General features: G+C 44.0%; 1 protein-coding gene across 2 annotated transcripts; it reads left to right on the plus strand.

Moving 5' to 3' along the window:
• Positions 1 to 21: 21 nt before the first annotated feature.
• SAXO2 (stabilizer of axonemal microtubules 2) lies at positions 22 to 18,972 on the plus strand. 2 transcript variants are annotated; one of them, XM_019460424.2, is made up of 4 exons: positions 22 to 177; positions 2,861 to 3,040; positions 8,159 to 8,361; positions 16,510 to 18,972. In XM_019460424.2, exons 1-4 carry the CDS (start codon positions 140 to 142, stop codon positions 17,451 to 17,453), a joined length of 1,365 nt encoding a protein of 454 aa, XP_019315969.1. In that variant the 5' UTR covers positions 22 to 139; the 3' UTR covers positions 17,454 to 18,972. The 2 variants fall into 2 exon arrangements, with proteins under 2 accessions (XP_019315969.1, XP_053744593.1); XM_053888618.1 differs by lacking the exons at positions 22 to 177; positions 2,861 to 3,040 and adding an exon at positions 16,219 to 16,277 and having other exon boundaries at positions 8,261 to 8,361.
• Positions 18,973 to 19,049: the final 77 nt, after the last annotated feature.

The following is a 19,049-nucleotide window of genomic DNA, read 5'->3' on the forward strand; positions in this document are numbered from 1 at the left end:
TCTGACCCGCGCGCGCCGGAAGCCGGCTCCGCGTCCGTCTCCCCGGCCCCGCGGTTGCCCTGACGACCGCGGGCGCCGCGGCGGGGCCGTAGCTGCAGGTGCGGAGCGGCCGGCGGGGCGGCAGCGGCCAGCCGCGAGCATGAGGAGCTGGTGTCTGTGTCAGATCTGCACCTGCGGGTAAGGAACGCGCAGCGTGGCGGCGGGCGGGGCGCGGGTGGCCGGAGCCCCGTGGTGGCCGCCCCCCGGAGATGAAGGGACGTGGAAGCGGCGACCGCACTCCCCGGGTCCGCACCGGCCGGCTCCCGGGTGAAACAGTTCTGCTCTTAGACTCCCTGGCCAGGTGCACACTGAACGCCGGCCGGCTGGGCGGAGGACGCTTGCGCGGGAGCGGCGGGTCCAGAGCCTGCTAAGGGGTGCGATCAGATCCCGCTGGGAGAGTGCATGCCCCCAACATCTTAGGGGGAAGGAAGGAATAGGAATAGGACGATCTGCAAGTCCATGAGCTCTCAGCCCGCGCCACGCTTTCTTCCATCTCCAGCTTTCCATCCAAGCCTGACTGTAGCCCCTTTCCCCTCCAAGCAGTGCGCCTTGGGGATCTGACCGACCGAGATGGGAGCAGCCTGCACCCCGAAACCCAGAATTGGTCTGTGGGTCCCTGCGTGACAACCTCCCATCCCCTGTAAACACAGTCTTCTTCCGCGGAGTCACTGTTGGCCCCACGGATTCGATCACTGTTTGCTAAAGAAACATTAGGAGCATGTGGGTTCCGCGGAATCCATGAGTGACCATGTAACAGGAAGTGAGTGGAGCGGTATAAATTAAATCTTTCTGTGTTAGGATTTGAAAGTTAGTAAATCTAAGCGGATAAATCAAGATGTTAAAAGCTCATTAAAAAAAGAAAAAAAAAAGAAAGAAAAGAAAAAAACGAAAACGCAGATGTAGCTAGCCTCCAGAAAAACTAAAAAGCAGAGATGATCGTCAGAAAGTAGTTTCTAGAGACTGGAAACGTTGGGAGAACGGGCTTTTCCGGTTTCCTTTATAAGCTCTTCAGCTTGTTTTGTTACAATGTGAATGTATGCCTTGCATGAGAAATAAAACTAAGAATAATGAGAAATTCCAGAGCTTGGACTTGATTCTTGTAACTCAGTGCACCTGTATCAGAACCTCTACGCATGACCTATGTTCCCCGTCCCTGGTTGTTCCAAGAGACCATCTGTGGTCCTAACTCACTTTAGGACTTTCCCGAAGCCTCCACTGTCAGCCAGTAATCTCGAATCTCTCCACTCCTCTGACTTTGAATTTTGAATAGCCCATGACCCCACCTCTCCGCCCTTCCGCACACTGCAATCCTTCCTGCTGTCCAGCAGCCTCCACGCAAAAACAGCTGATCTCTCTTACGTTCTTCCCCGGGGGTTCACTGAGTCTAGATATCCTCGCTGGTTCTGACTCATCTACAGAGTGTATGCATTTTCTTCAACCTTACCTGGGCTTGGGTTAGTAGTCCTCACACATAGCCCGGAGCCCGAAATGATATGAGACCCGAGGAGCTGATTTTTCTTTTTTGTTTGCTTGGATTTTTATGTTTGTTTTGTTAAGAACTTTATCTTTTTTATTTCTGATTATGAAATGAATATACATGAGGCACTGTATGAACATGCAAGGCAAAAAATCTAGAATATAGTGAAAATCCCTCATCATCCTAGTCCTAGAAATAATAAATGTTCTTTAAGACTTGTTTTTGCATTCTTTAGAAGAGAAATAGAGTGTATTATACATACTGTTCCGCAACCCACTTTTTCACTGTTTACAATCTCCGCGTCTGGCAACGGCCACGCCTTAAGATCAACCCTATTCTCTTTAACAACTACCTGCTATTAGCTTATATGATATATTGGTCAGGGTTATTAGTCATGGACAATATAATCTACTCTTGCCTAGTCGAGGCATAAAAGAATTTATTAAGGAGTATATGCAGCTCACAGAATTGTTGGAAGAACGGAAGAAACAGTTTTCAAAGTCAGCTTTTCAGGAAAAGTTCCCCAAAACTCTCACCTCAGAACTGGGCTGCCAAGGGAGCCACTGCCCCTGCCAATACCCAGGAAACAGCAACAGAGCGGCGGGCTTCAGAACCACTCCTTCCTGCCGAAGCTGCCAGACAGGAAGCCACCTTGCAAACCAGAAGGCTGCCTGACGCCTGCCTGCTCCAGCCTCTCTGCCTCTACCACAACCCCGCAAGCCTCTCTCCCTGCGTAGTGCTCTCTGAGAGCATCAGCTGAGCACACCCAACAGTTGAAAGCTAAATTGTACATGGGGCCTGCCTGCCAAGAGCCTGGGAAATGTTAGCTTTTCAGCTTCTTAGTATAAGAAGACACTCCAGGGGCACCTGGGCGGCTCGGTCAGTTAAGCGTCTGACTTCACTTCAGGGCTTGAACTCACCATCAGGTCATGATCTCACCGTTGGTGAGTTCAAGCCCCGCGTCCGGGTCTCCACTGACAGCTCCGAGCCCAGGGCCTGCTTCAGATATAGCGTCTCCCTCTCTCTCTGCCCCTCTCCTGCTCGTGCTCTGTCTCTCGAACATAAACAAACATTAACAAAGTAAAATAAAAAAGACACTCTCAATCATTGTCAGAGGAAATACCATAACTTTTTCCACCATGAAGGATATACCATAATTTATTCATTATTTTTGTAAACACCATTGCAGAATAAACAGGTTTTTTTTGTGTGTTCGTGTGTATTAGTAAAGCTTCTTTTAAATTTAGAGATTGTATGTTTATCGAAGGTCTCTGATTAAGATGCAGTTATATAAAATATTTTTGAAAGCCAAAATAATCTTTCAGTTTATTTATGTTTGCACAGGCGGCATCATTGTCCACACGGAACCACAAGGATTTATGAAAATTCTGGCACGTCCTGCCCCACAACTGAATATTTGGAAAAATATCCTACATATGGCAATGTTCCTCCACCTCAGAGTCTGAAGCCCAAGCAAGAATTTCGAGCATGCCGTGGTAAAATGGAAGGAATAACGACATTTAAGTAAATATTCAGAAACTATTTGCTTTACTTTTCTCCAACTCTTCTGGGCTTAATAAAGTTGTTTTATTCTTTAAATTGAACTATTAAGTTGATTGAAGTTGAACCCAAGAAGCAAGGAACCAGTTGAGTCGCAACTTGAGAAACACAGAAAAACGAGCGTTAGGTTAGAATGGCAAACAGTGAGAAGGAAAAAGGGCAACAAAAAGTTTTATTGTTTTAGCCACTTAAAATCTCTTCTAATATCTGCTGCTTTCCACTGTCTCCCAACTAGAGGAATGCAGTAGCTTCCTGTATTTTCTGTATCTCTTCTAGCGTTTACATCTCTGATCTGTTTCCTATACTTTACCCTGCAGACATGACCTCTTTAAAATCCAGTTCTAGGGGCCCTGGGTGGTTCAGTCGGTTAAGCGTCCAACTTTGGCTCAGGTCGTGATCCCGCAGTCCGTGGGTTCGAGCCCCGCGTCGGGCTCTGTGCTGACAGCTCGGAGCCTGGAGCCTGCTTCGGATCCTAGGTCTCCCTCTCTGCCCTTCCCCCACTCACACTCTGTCACTCTCTCTCTCTCTCTCAAAAATAAACATAAAAAAAATTTTTTAAAATAAAATGCAGTTCTAATTCTATCACCTCCTTGCTAAAATACTTATGCTTTCCCATTTTATTTAATAGCCACCAAAATCCCTTTATGGTTTGGTCTGTACTTGCTTCTCTAATTTATTTTCACCGTGCTCTTTTAATGTCACATCCCACAAGACATTTTTCATTTCTTGAAAAATCTCAGGTCTCCCTTGCCACAGAGCCTTCCAGTATGTTATTTCACTTGCCTGGAAATTTCCCTCCCTTTTACCCCAGTTAATGCCCACTTAGCCTGTACGTCTCAACCTAGTTATCACTCTGACACTGTACCCAGTTTGCAGGCTGGGTAAAAGTCCCCTATGTAAGGCCTCAAAGCACCTTAGTTATTTATCATTAACTCCCATTTCAGAGGCCCACACAGGCAGGAACTGTCTATTCAAATCTTCACGTTCTATTTCCAGGAACCTAGTGGGAGGCCTGCTGGCACAGAGTAGACACTCCATGTTTATTCAGTGTTGGATAGACAAAAAGAAGTCTTCCTGACCCTGAACTTTCCATTGGGACTTAGTTGGTTTTGGTTTTGGTTTTGGTTTTGGTTTTTTAAGTTAATTTATTTTTCACAGAGAGAACGTGCAGGAGTGGGGGAGGGAGAGAGAGAGAGAGAGAGAGAGAGAGAGAGAGAGAGAGAGAGAGAATCCCAAGCAGGCTCCATGCTGTCGGCACAGAGCCCCATGCGGGGCTCGATCCCACAAACTGTGAGATTCTGACCTGAGCCGAAATCCAGAATCGGACGCTCAACCGACTGAGTCACCAAGACGCCCCAGACTTAGCTTTTTTTTTTTTTTTAATTTGTTTTGTACCTTTGTCAGTGAGTTAATTCTTGTCTTTATTCTGTTAATGTGCACACCATAGTCAAGGCACAATCTTAGGTGTTAAGTATAAAAATCAATAAATAGAAGTTTCTGGTGTCAGGAAACACACACATCAGATAGATTTCTATAACTTGGGGTTTTAAAAATGCTCCGTAACCACTTTAATCTGCAGTGTTACCCGTTCTCTTCTCATTTTAGACAGAGCCCATTCTCCTTGCATAAGCCAAGGTTGAGAGCTTCGAACTCTCAGGCCAGTACTTGTCCCTCTAACATTTCGGGCCGCCTTTGAGGTAGCATTGTTTTGGTGATTGCACTCGACTTCTGTAGACGTGTGACTCGTCCACAGATTTGAAGATCTTCCACAGTCCTCAGATACGGTGTGCTTTAGAAGCATCCAGAAGGGTTAAAATGGCAGATTCCAGTGTTCCACCTGAAACCACAGGTCCCAGGAATCTGCATCTTTAACCACTGCTGCTCAGTCTGTTGCCGCAGATTCAGTGCAGCGGGTCAAGTGCTACAGCGTCCCTGAGTGTGATGTGGGCCATGAGGGACTTGGCCCCTGTGTTGCTTACAGCCTTGTGAGGATAGCAGTCAAGAAACAAAAACTCGGGTAAATAAACAAGCTAAATTATTGAAAATGAGGTGAAGAAATAGAACAATTGAGAGAGAGCAAATGGGAATGTTGCTCATTTTGTTCTTCACCTTAACATTCTTCCTTGATGCCTTAATGATTCATAACGGAGATCTGAAATAAATGTCACAATATGCATATTTGTTGAATAAAGGTTTCGCATTTAACTAGTTCTAAATGTTAAAATTGGGAAAGAATGACATGCCATATCTTTCAGTTTTTATTTATTTTGAGAGAGAGAGAGAGAGCAGGAGTGGGGGGAAGGGCAGGGAGAGAGGGAGAGAGAGAGGGAGGGAGAATCCCAAGCAGGCTCCACCCCTGTCAGTGTAGCACCTGACATGGAGCTCGAACTCGGGAACTGTGAGGTTATGACCTGAGCCGAAACCAAGAGTCAGACGCTTCGCTGACTGAGCCACCCAGGCGCCCCGTGCCATACCTTCCTTTAAAAAGGCAATTGTTTCATAATTCTGGTTTTGTCAGTTGACTTGATCAAGCATCCCTTAATGGTAAAAACGAAACAAAACACAACAACCAACCAACCAGAAAGACAAAAGAAAGAAAAAGAAAATGTCCCAGCTCCCAAAAGTTCCAAATATGCCCAGGCAACTATAATTTCCGTTTTTTAAATCACCGTCTGTACACTTAGTAAAACATTGGATCTTTTCTTGGTATCTTGACTGGGAACAGCAGCACTTCCGAGGGCCGCAGGCGAGGGGTTCAGAACCCTTCCTCAGCTCCCTCATGTTGACTGTGGCCACTAAGCAGCAACAGCTGATGGGCCGGTACGAACAATAAAGGGTCATTCTGTACTTCTCTGTAACACAGGACGGGACTGTAACGAGCAGATGTCTAGACTTGTCTCTAAGATTTTCCATGCTTTATACAACGTCACAGCCGCAGGACAGCTAGATGTCTGCCAGGGTAGCTGGGAAGCCCGCCCCGAAGTATGATTGTGGACACGTCTTATGGGGCCAATCCGATGGCCGAGAGTGCATTTACCCACTACCACGTCTCCACAGACCGCTGCTTTGGGTTTGGAGGTATACTTTCTAACACTTAGCGAATCCACCTAGAGGAACTAAGACTTCTACGCTTTCTCTCTGTCATCTCCCTGATCGCATTTTAGCCCGTTCCCCCCTAGCTGGCATTCAGGAAGAGCAAAGAACAACTCAGATGTCTTGAGAGTAAGAGGTATGTGATTTCTACCACTTATCCACTAAATAATATTTACTAAGCATTTGTTAGGTGTCAGGCCCTACGCGAAGCCCCTGGCACACAGCGGTGAGCATGGGGTTCCGGCCACGATCTCTGTGCTCACAGACTCTGCAGTCCAGCGAAGGTAGCGACACATCACTGGGAAGAAGTACAAAATCGCAGCAGTGATCACGTGCGTGAAGGACAGGCACAAGGTGACTTGAGAGCCAGAATAAAAGGTTTGACTTTATCAGGGAGAAGAGAAGAGGGAGCTAAATCCTGACAGGTGTGAAGCAACTGACTGAATTAAGTAGGTAAGGAAGTGCATTCCCGGCAAAGATGGCGGGCAGGGGAGGGGAGGGGAGGGGAGAGAAGGCAATTCCTGGAGAAGGCCGCCTCCCCCTGCAGGAGGAAGCGGGTGCTGAGGCTAGCGGAGGAGGCCCCCGGCGGTTTTTGCCGTGTCCTTGGAGCCACACGAAGCCGCTGAAAGTTTCTTCTCTTGTCCACCCACCTGTTTGCATTTGGAAGGGGTGAGGGAGATACCGGTGGGAATGACCTGATCAAACTTACAAGTGAGAGGATTCCTTTGGGTGCAACGTGAGACCAGACTGGAGAGAAGCTAATAGGTTTGAACAGGGATTAGGAAAGCTTGGGCCATTCTGGTAGCGCCACGGAGGAGGAAAGGGTGGGGTCTGCAAGAGATTTGGAGGCCGCGCTGATAGGATTGCTGAGGCCTGACGGTGAGTCCTGGCTTTCCGACTGTGCAGCTCAAGTCGCCGGGATGCCTTTCGCTAAATAGGGAACAAGTGTTCAGTGTTGCTTATGGACACACACAGAAAGTAGTGATTAGTACACGATGGTTTAAACAACTAAAATGAGTGACACAGGAGAGTCCAGAAGAGAAGAAAGCAATTTTGAAGACTTGTAGTAATAATAAATAGTAGTGGCTAACGTGTTGCCCTCACTGGGCACCAAGCTCTCGTAAATATGTGTGCGTGCACGCCTGTACATGTGCCAGTTCTGAAATAACCCTGTGAGGTACATGGCAAGATCGGCCCATTTTATATGTCAGGAAACTGGGGCACAGGAGGGTTAACTGAGTCATCCAAGGTCACGCACCTTGTGAACGACAGAGCCGGGATTCGGACCCAGGGAGTCTGATCACGCTGGGTCTGTCACCTCCCTTCCTCACCCCACCAGCCAACCCAAGTGTCTGCAGCTCTCCTTCTGCCCCGTGAGGTTACGTGATGCCCAGGGTGGCCGCATCGCCACACAGCTCCCATCTGTGGCAAGGGCTTCTGGGAGGTCCGGAGATGAGGCAGAATCACATCCATACTATGAATGCAGTTTAAGGCTGAAGTCCAGAGTTCAGGTGTTAATTATCCACGTAACTGATGATTCAATACTAAGCAGGAAGATCTTATGATCTCAATAAGAAGAGAGCATGCCCAAATAGCTTAGTCTTTAAGTAGGACGAATAAAGATTTGGACAAAGTGGACCCAGGGGGTAGATTTTAGATTCGTGAAATCCGAAAATTTCCTTCTAGGTTAGAAAAAAATCCCATTACTTAAAGATTTTACTTATGTAAGATCCAATCAACTGAAGATGCATTGTAATGATGTTTTGAAAACCAGGATTTTTGACATATTTTTTCTTAACGTATTTAGTCACTGGATAGGACATAAAGGAATTATTTCTCTCAAGTAGTTTATCAACTGCCACCATTTTAATATCTTCTTAGACTTTTCAAATGAAAAAAGAAACCTTGAAAATTTCAATACTGCGTTGAGATAATGATTATTTCTAATTAAGACACTGTGAGGCTATGTTTAAAATTTGTATGTTTCAGATCGGATTATCGTCCTTACGAAATAGTCAAACAGCCTCGCCAGGTACCAGAAGAATATAAACCAAAACAGGGGGAGATTGATCTTGGCACTACGTACAAACGGGATTTCAATTCTTACAAAGTGCAGCCTGTGGCCATCATCCGGCCTTTGGAGAGACAACAAGCTAAACAAGGAAAGTTGGACACTGTCCCAACCTATAAAGGTAACTTGGCATTTCAAAAATGAAGGAGCCAAAAAACCAAAACTCACTTCTCTCCAACGTCAAATCATAATTTGGTGTGTGGCCAAACTTAGCTCCCACGACTCAGGAGAACCTTTTTTGGCTTTGGTCAAAGCAGTACTGTATAGTGAAGAAAGACCATTTGCCTCATTGAGAGTTAAAAGGCCTGGGTTTCTTTCCAAATGTAGCCACTTAATTCACGTTCTCTGTCTAAAAACATATACAGTTGAGCCAGGTCCCCGTATGTGTGGCTTCTCCAGAAATACAGTCCAGCCCAGCCCTGCAAATGTATTATCCCTTCCTTATGATTCTTTGAATCACATTTTTTCTCCGGCTTATACTTCGTTGTAAGAGCACAACACAGAATACGTGTAACATACAAAATATACATTGACTGCGGATGTATAGGAACCTTAACTATTGTTAACTGTCGTTAAGGTTTCCGGCCAACAGTAGGCCATTAGTTGTTCTGGGAGTCAAAGTTATGTGCAGAGTTTTGACTGTGCAGGGGGGTCAGTGCCCCTAACCCCTGTGTTGTTCATGGGTCAAGTGTAAAAGCAAAGGCTGCCAGTGAACAAGCATTATATCATCTTTGTCGCGTTGTGCCACGGTTACTTGGCACTGTTCCTTTCCTGCAATTCCAGAATGAGCTGAAACTCTACCGAGCGGACTGGAGTCTTTGAGAAGGTCAAGTAAAGAGCGACACCCTTCACCACTTAAGTTCTGAGCCAGCTGAAAGCAAAAGAGCAGATGCAGAACCAAATATTTATTCCCTTTCGAGTGACAAGGGCTAGGGTGAAGAATAAGGCTTAGATCTGGGCACAGATGCTTCCTGATACTGAACTCAGACCAAAATCGGCTTATCCATCCAGGGACAATGGTGGTGCACCGCTTAGGGAACTTACTCCTCTAAGGCTTCTAGCAGGGACAAAGTGTGATGACACCTTCTCTCTGTGGGCCGCTGACTTAGAAGAGTAAGAGGCTGGACAGTGTATGGCTAGTTTCTTTCCAAAAACCAAGTTGATTTTAAAATACTCTATTGCTTTTGGGGAACGGGGTCTTTCTTTTTAAAGCCTATCTTGTTAGTACATATTCTTTCCATATTTTTTCTTGATAACGTAATTGCGTTTTTAAGCTGATATCCTTTTTGTTAGTTACGTGATATAGCTGAATGGTATGTCCTCAGATAAAACCCCTTTGTAACAGTGATGTCACCCACAATGAAAGCAATGGTTTATAGTTTAAATGGGCAATAGCTGGAGGTCTATGTGTTCTTCAAATATCCCCCTCACCAGTTCGATGCGTAGGTAAAGTGCCTGTTATCAGTACTCTAGGATCTACGTGTAGGGAGGTCGGGGGCAACGTGCTTTCTGTCTCTTAAGCTGCGATCACGTAAGATGCTACCCAAACATTAAAACGAAGTTTTAAGACAATGTGTATGGTGAATAAGTATATTGTTGTAATGCAATATAGCATTTAGCAATTGCAGATCTGAATTTACTCGTATGCAGTGGAGGTCATGTGCTGCATAACAAGGTGATGTAGAAGGTACTTGATGAAAATGACTGGGTCTTTTACCAACCATGGTAAGATTTTCTTTTCTTTTTCCTACAAGATCGATGGAAAAGTTTGTATTCCCTGAGGTTGTGACTATTACACATAACACACACACACACACACACACACACACACACACACACACACACACACACACACACTGGTTCTAGCTTCTCATTACCTGGGTTTCCCATAGATTTCCATACTTTCACCCCCATAAGCCAATGTTGAGGATTCCTGGGGTCCCTCTGGTTTCTCACTTCTCATCTTTCCTAGTGAGGAGAGGTTACTTTGTATTTCCAGGCTTGGGAGCATGAGACCATAAATATTAAGGGCCGAGGCAGAACTCATCATTCTGTGTGATGATTGTATTGCAGGATTTTATAGACACCTATTTAAGGACAGGCGTGTGGCTGACAAGAAATCACAGTAAGAGACCCTCTCGCTATTCATCGAGAATCAGACAACAGAGGAAAGACAGAAGTGGGATACGATAAAGAGAAAGGAAGAAAAAAGCCTGTAGGGTGGTGGCGAGAAGGGTAACATCTAGTTCTGGAGATGTAGTTCTATGAGACAGGCTACTCTCAGAAATGCATCTGCCCCCAGAAGCCTCACTTTAGAAGGTCATTCATATTAAAACATAGATGATGAAAATAGGCCAGTGTTTGATTTGATAAATGTTTTCAGGATTTCTCTGCTCTGTGCTAGCCACTGTAGGGAATACAGAGATCCGAATCAAACATAGTTGTTGACAAGTAGAAACTTTATGGTTGAGGAAAAAAAGCAATAGTAGCATAAAAAATTAAATAGCTTTAGTAGAAATAAATAATATGTGTTATTGGGGTCCTGGGGCAGCTCATTTGGCTGAGTGTCTGACTCTTGAACTTGTCTCAGGTCATGATCTCATGGTTCGGGACTTCAAGCCCCGTGTTGGGCTCTGTGTTGACAGCACGAAGCCTGCTTGGGATTCCCTCTCCCTCTCTCTCTCTCTCTCTCTCTCTCCCCCCACCCCCTCAAAATAAATAAACTTAAAAAAATGTATGGGTTATTACTAGGGAGGAGGATAATTCACTAAAAAATTGATGGAACAACTCATGCTTCAAAAATTTAGACTGAGCAACATCACACTTCAGGCCAGCCCAGGAATGTATCAGAGACTAGTAAGTACTGGTCTACAGGAAAGGGAAGGACATCACAAAAACTAGGGTGAAATGAGCAAAAACGCAGAAGGCCAGAAAAATACAATGGTTGTTGGGTAAACATCAGAGGAGGAAATGCGAGATTGGGGTCTAATTCTAGAAATGTAGATGGAGATCAGATTGTGAAGCCTTGATCACAGACTGAGGTGCTTAACGTTTTTATCATAGCTACTAAAAGTGGGTGAGTTCTGTTTCCAGGCAGCCTATAGTAAATGGCAGACTGCATCATTTCCACTGCAACAGCTAAAGATATGTCGAAACATTTATTTATTTATTTATTTATTTATTTATTTATTTATTTATTTATTTTTATAAATGTTTGTTTATTCTTGAGAGAGACGGAAACAGAGTGCGAGCAGGGGAGGGGCAGAGAGCGAGGGAGACACAGAATCCAAAGCAGGCTCCAGGCTCTGAGCTGTCAGCACAGAGCCCGACGCAGGGCTTGAACCCACAAATCTTGAGATCATGACCTGAGCCCAAGTTGGACACTTAACCGACTGAGCCACCCAGGTGCCCCTGTTACTATTATTTTTAATGTTTATTTTTGAGAGAGAGAGAGAGAGAGAGACAGAGTGCAAGCAGGGGAGGGGCAGAGAGAGACGGAGACAGAATCTGAAGCAGACTCCAAGCTCTGAGCTGTCAGCACAGAGCCCAACATGGGGCTCGAACTCACAAGCCATAAGATCATACCTGAGCTGAAGTCAGACTCAAACAATTGAGCCACCCAGGCCCCCCTATGTATACATTTTTTAACTGGAAAGAAAACTTTTTTTAATGGCATTAGACAGCTGTGAAAGGAAAGAACTAAAATTCCAGAGATGGTGCATGCCTTCCTAGGTGAACTAAGATAGCTGTTTACATCCCTTGGACCATTTGTCAAATGCAGGCCAAGGCTGAAGACTGGGCTTGGCATAAGCAGAAAGACTCTACTGGGAGAAGGGAATCCAGTGGAGCACCTGATATGTGGGCTTGGTATGACAAGTTGGAATCTATTAAGTCCTCCAGATGTATGGCTGGTTTTCCTTGTGGGGTGTTTGCAGAGTGTTTCGGGGGCATGGTGGGCTAGGAGACTAGGGCAGAAAGAATCCCACAGAAGTATCCCACAGTTGTGCTTGGGAGTAGGTGCTTAGGAAACAAAGTCCCACAGAATGAGGGCTCTACCACAAACACACCACGGTTCTTGTCCTTGACACACTTGTATCTAAAGGAAGACCATGTCTAACTAAAAGTGCCTCTGAGCACCAACCTAGCTCAGTTCCTGATTGGATCAAGGCGATCGGCCTAACACTGAAAAAAGCAAGCTTTCTCCTGTTGAAAATAACATTGATTTCAATGTCTATGGCTTTCTTATATGTGACATCTAGCACTTGGTGAAATATGAGACCTAAGAAGAACCAGAATATATTTGGAGAGATGGTCAAGAAATTTTCAAAATTGATGAAAGAACCAAGCCACAGATTCAAGAAGCTCAACAAATCCCCAAATAGATAAATACAAAGAATACCACAGCTAGGCAATTATCATCAAACTTCTGAAAATGAAGTGAAGATGAATTCTCAAAAGTAGCAAAACTACACATTATTCACAAAAAGAAAAATCAGAAACATACCTAACTTTTCATCTGAAGCTATGGAATCCAGAAGATAATGGGATGACATCTTTAAAGTGTTGAAAGGAAAAAAAGAACCAAGAACTTTAAACCCAATGAATCCCAGATTTTCACATCTAATGAAAATATCTTTCAAAAAATATGGCAAAATAAAAATGTTTTTGGAAAACAACAACAACAACAAAAAACTCAAAGAATCTGTTAGTAACAGGCCCATACTACAAAAAGTAGTAAAGGAATGTCTTCAGGTGGAAGGCAAATGATTCTAGAGGGCAGCATGAAATGCACGAAGATATGAAACACACAGAAAGGTTAACTATGTGGGTAAATATAAGAGAACACCGACCTCTCAAAGTCACAATAATAATTATATTATGTATTTTTATATAAATACGGAAGTAAAATATAGCACAAAATACAGCATGAGGGTGTAAATGGCATTAAACTGTTGAAAGTTTCTTCCACTGTTCTAGAAGGGGTAAAAATATCAATTTAAGTTCAAGTAGGTCCAAAAGATCCCCTAATAGGAAAAAAATGCATTTTCATTCTAAAAATATGTGACGTTTGGGACACCTGGGTGACTCAATCGGTTAAGGGTCTGACTTTGGCCCAGGTCATCATCTCACTGCTCATAAGTCTGAGCCCCACGTCGGGCTCTGTGCTGACAGCTCAGAGCCTGGAGCCTGCTTTGGATTGTGTGTCTCCCTCTGTCTCTCAGCCCCTCCTCTCTCTCTCTCTCTCTCTCTCAAAAAATAAACATTAAAAAAAGTTTTAAAAATACGCGGTTATAATTAAAGTGCTAATGGAGAAAATGGAATAATAAAAATACCCTTTATCTAAAACAAGGCAGAAAATAAGGGGTAAGGGAACAAAGGACATGTGGGAACAATCAAAAGCAAACAACAATATAGTCAACTTAAACTCAACTAGACCATTCATTACATTAAATGTAAATGAAAGAAAATTTCAATTAACACTTCAAGATTGATTTTTCAGTTTGAGCATACTAAGTTTCAGTTTACCTCTGATATCTACTAGGGATATCTAGTAGGAAGATGTATATGTGGGTTTGGTGTTTGAAAGGAAGTCTAGAATGGAGATTCACTTCTGGAAATCATCAGCTTCCAGGTAGTATTAAAACCATTGGACTTCTTTGATGATATACAGATTGAGAAAGAAATGCTCAGGATGGAGCTCCCTGGCTTTGTAAAAGCTGTTTCCAAGTCCTTGGTGCCATAAGATGCCACAGGGAACAGGTTCCAAAGTACCAAGGAAAAGAACTAGCATGTGCAACTCAGGACTTTTGTCCTCAAAGAGGAACCTAGAACAGCTCATTATATAAGGATGGGGATGGAGCTCTACATTCAAACATTGATGGTGAGCAAACACATGGACGTGAGGCTGATCAGAAGAGAGCAAGTGGCTAGAAATCAAAAGAATGAGCAGAGGAAACAGAATTTCCCTTATCTAACCAGGGCAATACCGCAGTTGCCAAAGGACCAGACTGCACTGTTAGATACACATGGCACTACATTTGTCCTTTCTATCAGTGTCATAAGACACGAAAAATAGATTATATTAATAAATATTACGTTTTAAAGGTGTTGCTTGAACATTATCAATAAATACTCCAGAATGAACAATCAATATTCCATGCATATGAGCATAGGTATATGTATAAAAGGAAAATCAATTTTCTACATTTATCTGAAACCAATATCCATGGTAACGTGTACTGTGAAATCTTGTGTTTCGGTCTCCAAATTCTTGCTTCCCTTTTGAAAACTGAAGCTCGTTTGGCAAGGGAGAACTACCCTCTTCTATTTAGTTTCTTTTTTTTGAAATTAACATCTTTTTCTCGGTCATTTTGGCAGCAAGGCCGGACTACAGACCTTCAATAGCACCCTACGATTTCCTTCTAGTGAATAAGTGTTATAATTTTATACTTGACATTGCAAACAACAGAGATTCGTTCATGGTACCTCAAGAAAAAGAGAGTTTCCCGTGACCTGGTAGTGGAAAGCCATCGGGTACAGAGGAAGCTTGAGGGCGGAGCTACTCCCTCCCTCCCCGCTCTCTGCCAGAGCCCCATGGGTTCTATTACAGCCTCTTCACTTCTCTGCATGCATCTGCTCTGACTGCCACTCTACTACCTGGGCTCCTCTGTCTACTTATCAATTCTGTTGCCCTACAGGTGGATTTTGAAGTCTTCGGCTTACCATAGCTCTCCAATTCTATCTACTACATGGCATCCTTGTAGATGCATCTCTCGCGTTTATCTGGCTCCATGTTTTCAAATTTGGGTTCACAAGGACAAGAACTGCTTACCCAGCTCGTCTCTTCTTGCCAGGCTGTTTTGTAGATCCCTACTAGCCTACAGATGATCTGTTCTCAGGTCAGGCATACACTCTCATCCAAACACCAGTACTTGATGAGATGGAAGTGATCGTTTGGTCCCAAAGGTGGCCACTGTGGCAGAAATGTTTGTGAATGAGAAATTCTTCTCTCCAAAGGAGGTATCCCCATAAAAAGCATTTGAGTTTTGGCCTTTCCAATAGACACTGCATGGACTGTAGCCTAGACTCTTATATGTTATCTTGTATGACTTCTGTCTTTTATAAATTTGTCTTCAGTGTACATCTTTTTTGGGTAAAGTCAATTCCACAGTATTTCTTTTTTTAAATTTTTTTTAATGTTTATTTTTGAGAGAGAGAGACAGAGACAGAGCATGAGCAGGGGAGGGGCAGAGAGAGGAAGACACAGAATCCAAAGCAGGCTCCAGGCTCTGAGCTGTCAGCACAGAGCCCAACGCGGGGCTTGAATTCATGAGCTGTGAGATCATGGCCTGAGCCGAAGTCGGACGTTCAACCGACTGAGCCACCCAGGCGCCCCATTTTCCACAGTATTTCTTATCTTACTACCTTTCTCATCTAGAAATAGAAAAACTAAATAACCCTCAGTTGAAATATAAGTACTTCAGTTTCCCATCCATGGTCTAGGTAGGCTGCAAGAAGCAGAATTTAGGTATTTAACGCTAAATCTCAGACTTAGCTCTGATGTTCACTTGTAAATTCTACATACAATTTCTGACATGTTTGAAAGCACTCATTTCAGGCCTCTGGCCTCTAGATGGCCCCCTATCTTTGGGGAATGACATGAAGTCCATTTTCTGAGAAGTTAAAGTTGAAGCCAATAAACTTTCTGGGACAGTACAAGTTATTCTGTATCTTTGCTCAGAGAGTCCTGTTCCTAAAGTATAATGGAATTGAAATTCTCTCTCCTTTGAGGAGTCCCTCCGAAACCAAGGAATAATACCCACGTCACTTTTGCCCACACATCAGGGCCTTTGATTTCATGTTAATCCCTAGATTTTATGGTTTCCTTTAGCATTTCTTGAGTTATAGTGAAAACCCCAAGCAGTTCCTGGAAAACACAGCCATAACCTCCTAAACTCTGCCTTTATCCAAAACACAGGCTTTCAAAAACTATCAACAATCCAGCTCAGATGTTCCATTCCCTTGTTGCGTATTCAGGTAAGTCTAGAAGTAGAAAGTTATATGTACTAAAGTGGGATGATAGAAGAGACAGGTGAACATGAAGAAGAAACAAACCAGGGGAACGTGAGCAACTTCATACTCGATTATTGTCCAGATTTATGAAGGAGATGAAAAGATGTTTGGCAATGAGAGAAGTAAGCAAGCCATGATTTTTAGAAGATGGTTGTTTTCTTCAGTATTTTAAAATGCTCTCTTTTTTATTTTCAAGATGATTACAGGGCTTGGGACATTCAGAAAACGGACCTTTATAAACCAGAGCAAACGTATCATCCCCCCGCCGTGAAATTTGGAAATTCAACTACATTTCAGGATGATTATGTTCCTCGGGAGATACAGCCTCGGCAAAGCTTTAAACCCAGCCCTGTGATCAAACGTTCTACTGTCCCTTTTAATGGTGACACAAGTCACCGCCTTGACTATGTACCTTATCAGCTAGAATTCAAGTTTTCAAGGCCAAAAGAGGTTTACAAGCCAACCACCCAACCCTTTGAGGATCTCACAACTCACCGGTATGACTTTCAGGGCCTTGCTGGCGAATCTGCAAAACTCTGCAGACCTCCATACACCAGAGTGACCCAAAATGCTCATTTTGAAGGAAGCACCGAATTCCGCGAAAGCTTTCAACCATGGGAAATCCCACCGCCTGCAGTCAAGAAAACACCAGAGTATGTCCCTCCCACAGGCACCATGCAGTTAAACAGCACAAGCCATCTTGACTACGTTCCCTATCAGACCAAACGTGTTGTTCCCATCAGGCCAGTTTCTCAGAAAAGAAATAACAACTTTCCTTTCCAAGGAAAAAGCACCACAAAGGAAGATTTTCCAGCCTGGGAAAGCTGTCGTCAAGGACTTATTAAGAAGCAGCAGCAGATTCCCAACCCATCTGGAAAATTTGATGGTCGGACCACATTCAGGTCTCACTATGTGCCACATGAGCTGAATGCAACACAGAGCTGCAAACCCGTGCACGCTCCCGTGAAGAGTTCTGCTTCATTCGATGACACAACCATGTACTGTCTAGAGTACACACCAAAGAAACGGGAAATCTGCCCCGCCAGCTTCCCCTCTCCTCCGGGTTATATCTTTGAAAATACAAATTCCCGAGGTCATCACTTCTTCCGCAAGATCACACCCACGGTGGAGGCCTTCTAATCGTCAAATCACGTTCGAAAGGAAGCTAACAGGATATTGGTTTTCTAAAGGCAAAGCCAATTTTTGGTAGTGAGAATAATTGAGGGGAGAGGTAAAAGAAATCATTTTAAAATTTTAAACAAGAAAATTGGAAAATTACTTATGGGAAGCGAGGACCTGAAAATCTATTTTGTATTGATCTCTCGCCAAGATTGTTCTCTACTCTGCTATTCTGAAAATTGAATTAACGGGCATTCCCATCTGAACTATTTTGATCCCCATCCTACCGTTTGGTCGCTGGTCTCTGATCGATTACCCTTTATACTTATGCTTTTAATTACGACAATTACATGGTCACTCACAACCTGGTTATCATGTGTCAAGTGCACCGGGACTGTCCAGCACACCTCTGACCACGACACGTGGATTCCTCATCCGGGCGACGGTCTTCATCTCAGACTTCAGGGCGTGGACACCCTGCACCGTGGTTAGCGGTGCCTGGGGTGACTGCACCGCTCCTCACGATGCTCAAGTTCATAAAAGGAGCCACCGTGTGACCAGCCACGGCTCTGCGCGCGGGGAATCAAGGCTCTGAGTTCGGGTTCCAGCGACAACAGTTTCTATTTGCGACCCCCTAGGCCAGTGACGGGTGTCTCTGAGCCCCAGTGTCCCCATGTGTAAAAGGAGATTTGCTCTGCTCAGCTCACAAACATCGTTTCGAGCATCGGGGCAGATGGTTCATCGAAACCCAAAAGTCAAAGTGCCAAACAAGCGTCAGAGATTGTTACGAAGTCCCTCAGTCTCTCTTTTGAACCTGTTTTCTCCTTTTCCAAACGAGGGTCATTACCTCCTCAACACTCACTTTCTGGCCGGAGGCAAGGATTGGAAAATGACCAAATTTGCTTTGAGCTTATGAGGAGTAAGCTTTCTGAGTCTTGTCCTCAATCAAGCGCCTGAGAACCCGTCACAGAGCATAGAGAGCTTGGACTAGGAGAGTCGTGTGGTTTGAAAGACAGTATTTGTAGGAAGGAAAACACTGTGTGTTCGAGTAGTTTTAGGAATGACCGATGGCTCTGAAGACTCTTCAGGGTAACCCCGGGTCATGACGTACCTAATTGCCATGCCTGGAGTCATGGTTCAGAAGCAGCAGCAGGCCCGGTCTGGAGCATAATTATGTCCTTCTTCTCCGGCGTGAGCTAAGCGCTAAGAAGGGAGGGAAAGAATGATGTCAGTGAGTGAAGCAGAAAGAACATATTGCATTTATAAATGCTGACAATTTCCTAACGAATTAAACGCCTGTTTTTATTTTTTCTTCGCTGGATGATTGCGTTAGGGGAGAGTATGATTTATCACGAAGTGTATTCTTTTGTAGCTTTAGAATTCCTTCAAACTATGTGCTTGAGAATAGGTCCACCAATGTTTGGTTAAAATGTTTATTTGAAAGTAGCTCGTGTGTATGTACGTTTGTATTGATTAGTGAAAATTAGGACATGTACAATTCTGTATTTATGCAACATTAATAAAGCATCAATAAAATGCATTTTCAGGAAGTCATTTCTGCACAAAATTTTCTCCGGAAAAGAGGCCTTTGTAATGAACTCTTACCTAGGTTAACCT

This window comes from Panthera pardus, unplaced genomic scaffold (genome assembly GCF_024362965.1).
Source record: "Panthera pardus isolate Hobbes unplaced genomic scaffold, ASM2436296v1 HiC_scaffold_23, whole genome shotgun sequence".
Taxonomy (NCBI): Eukaryota; Metazoa; Chordata; class Mammalia; order Carnivora; family Felidae; genus Panthera; species Panthera pardus.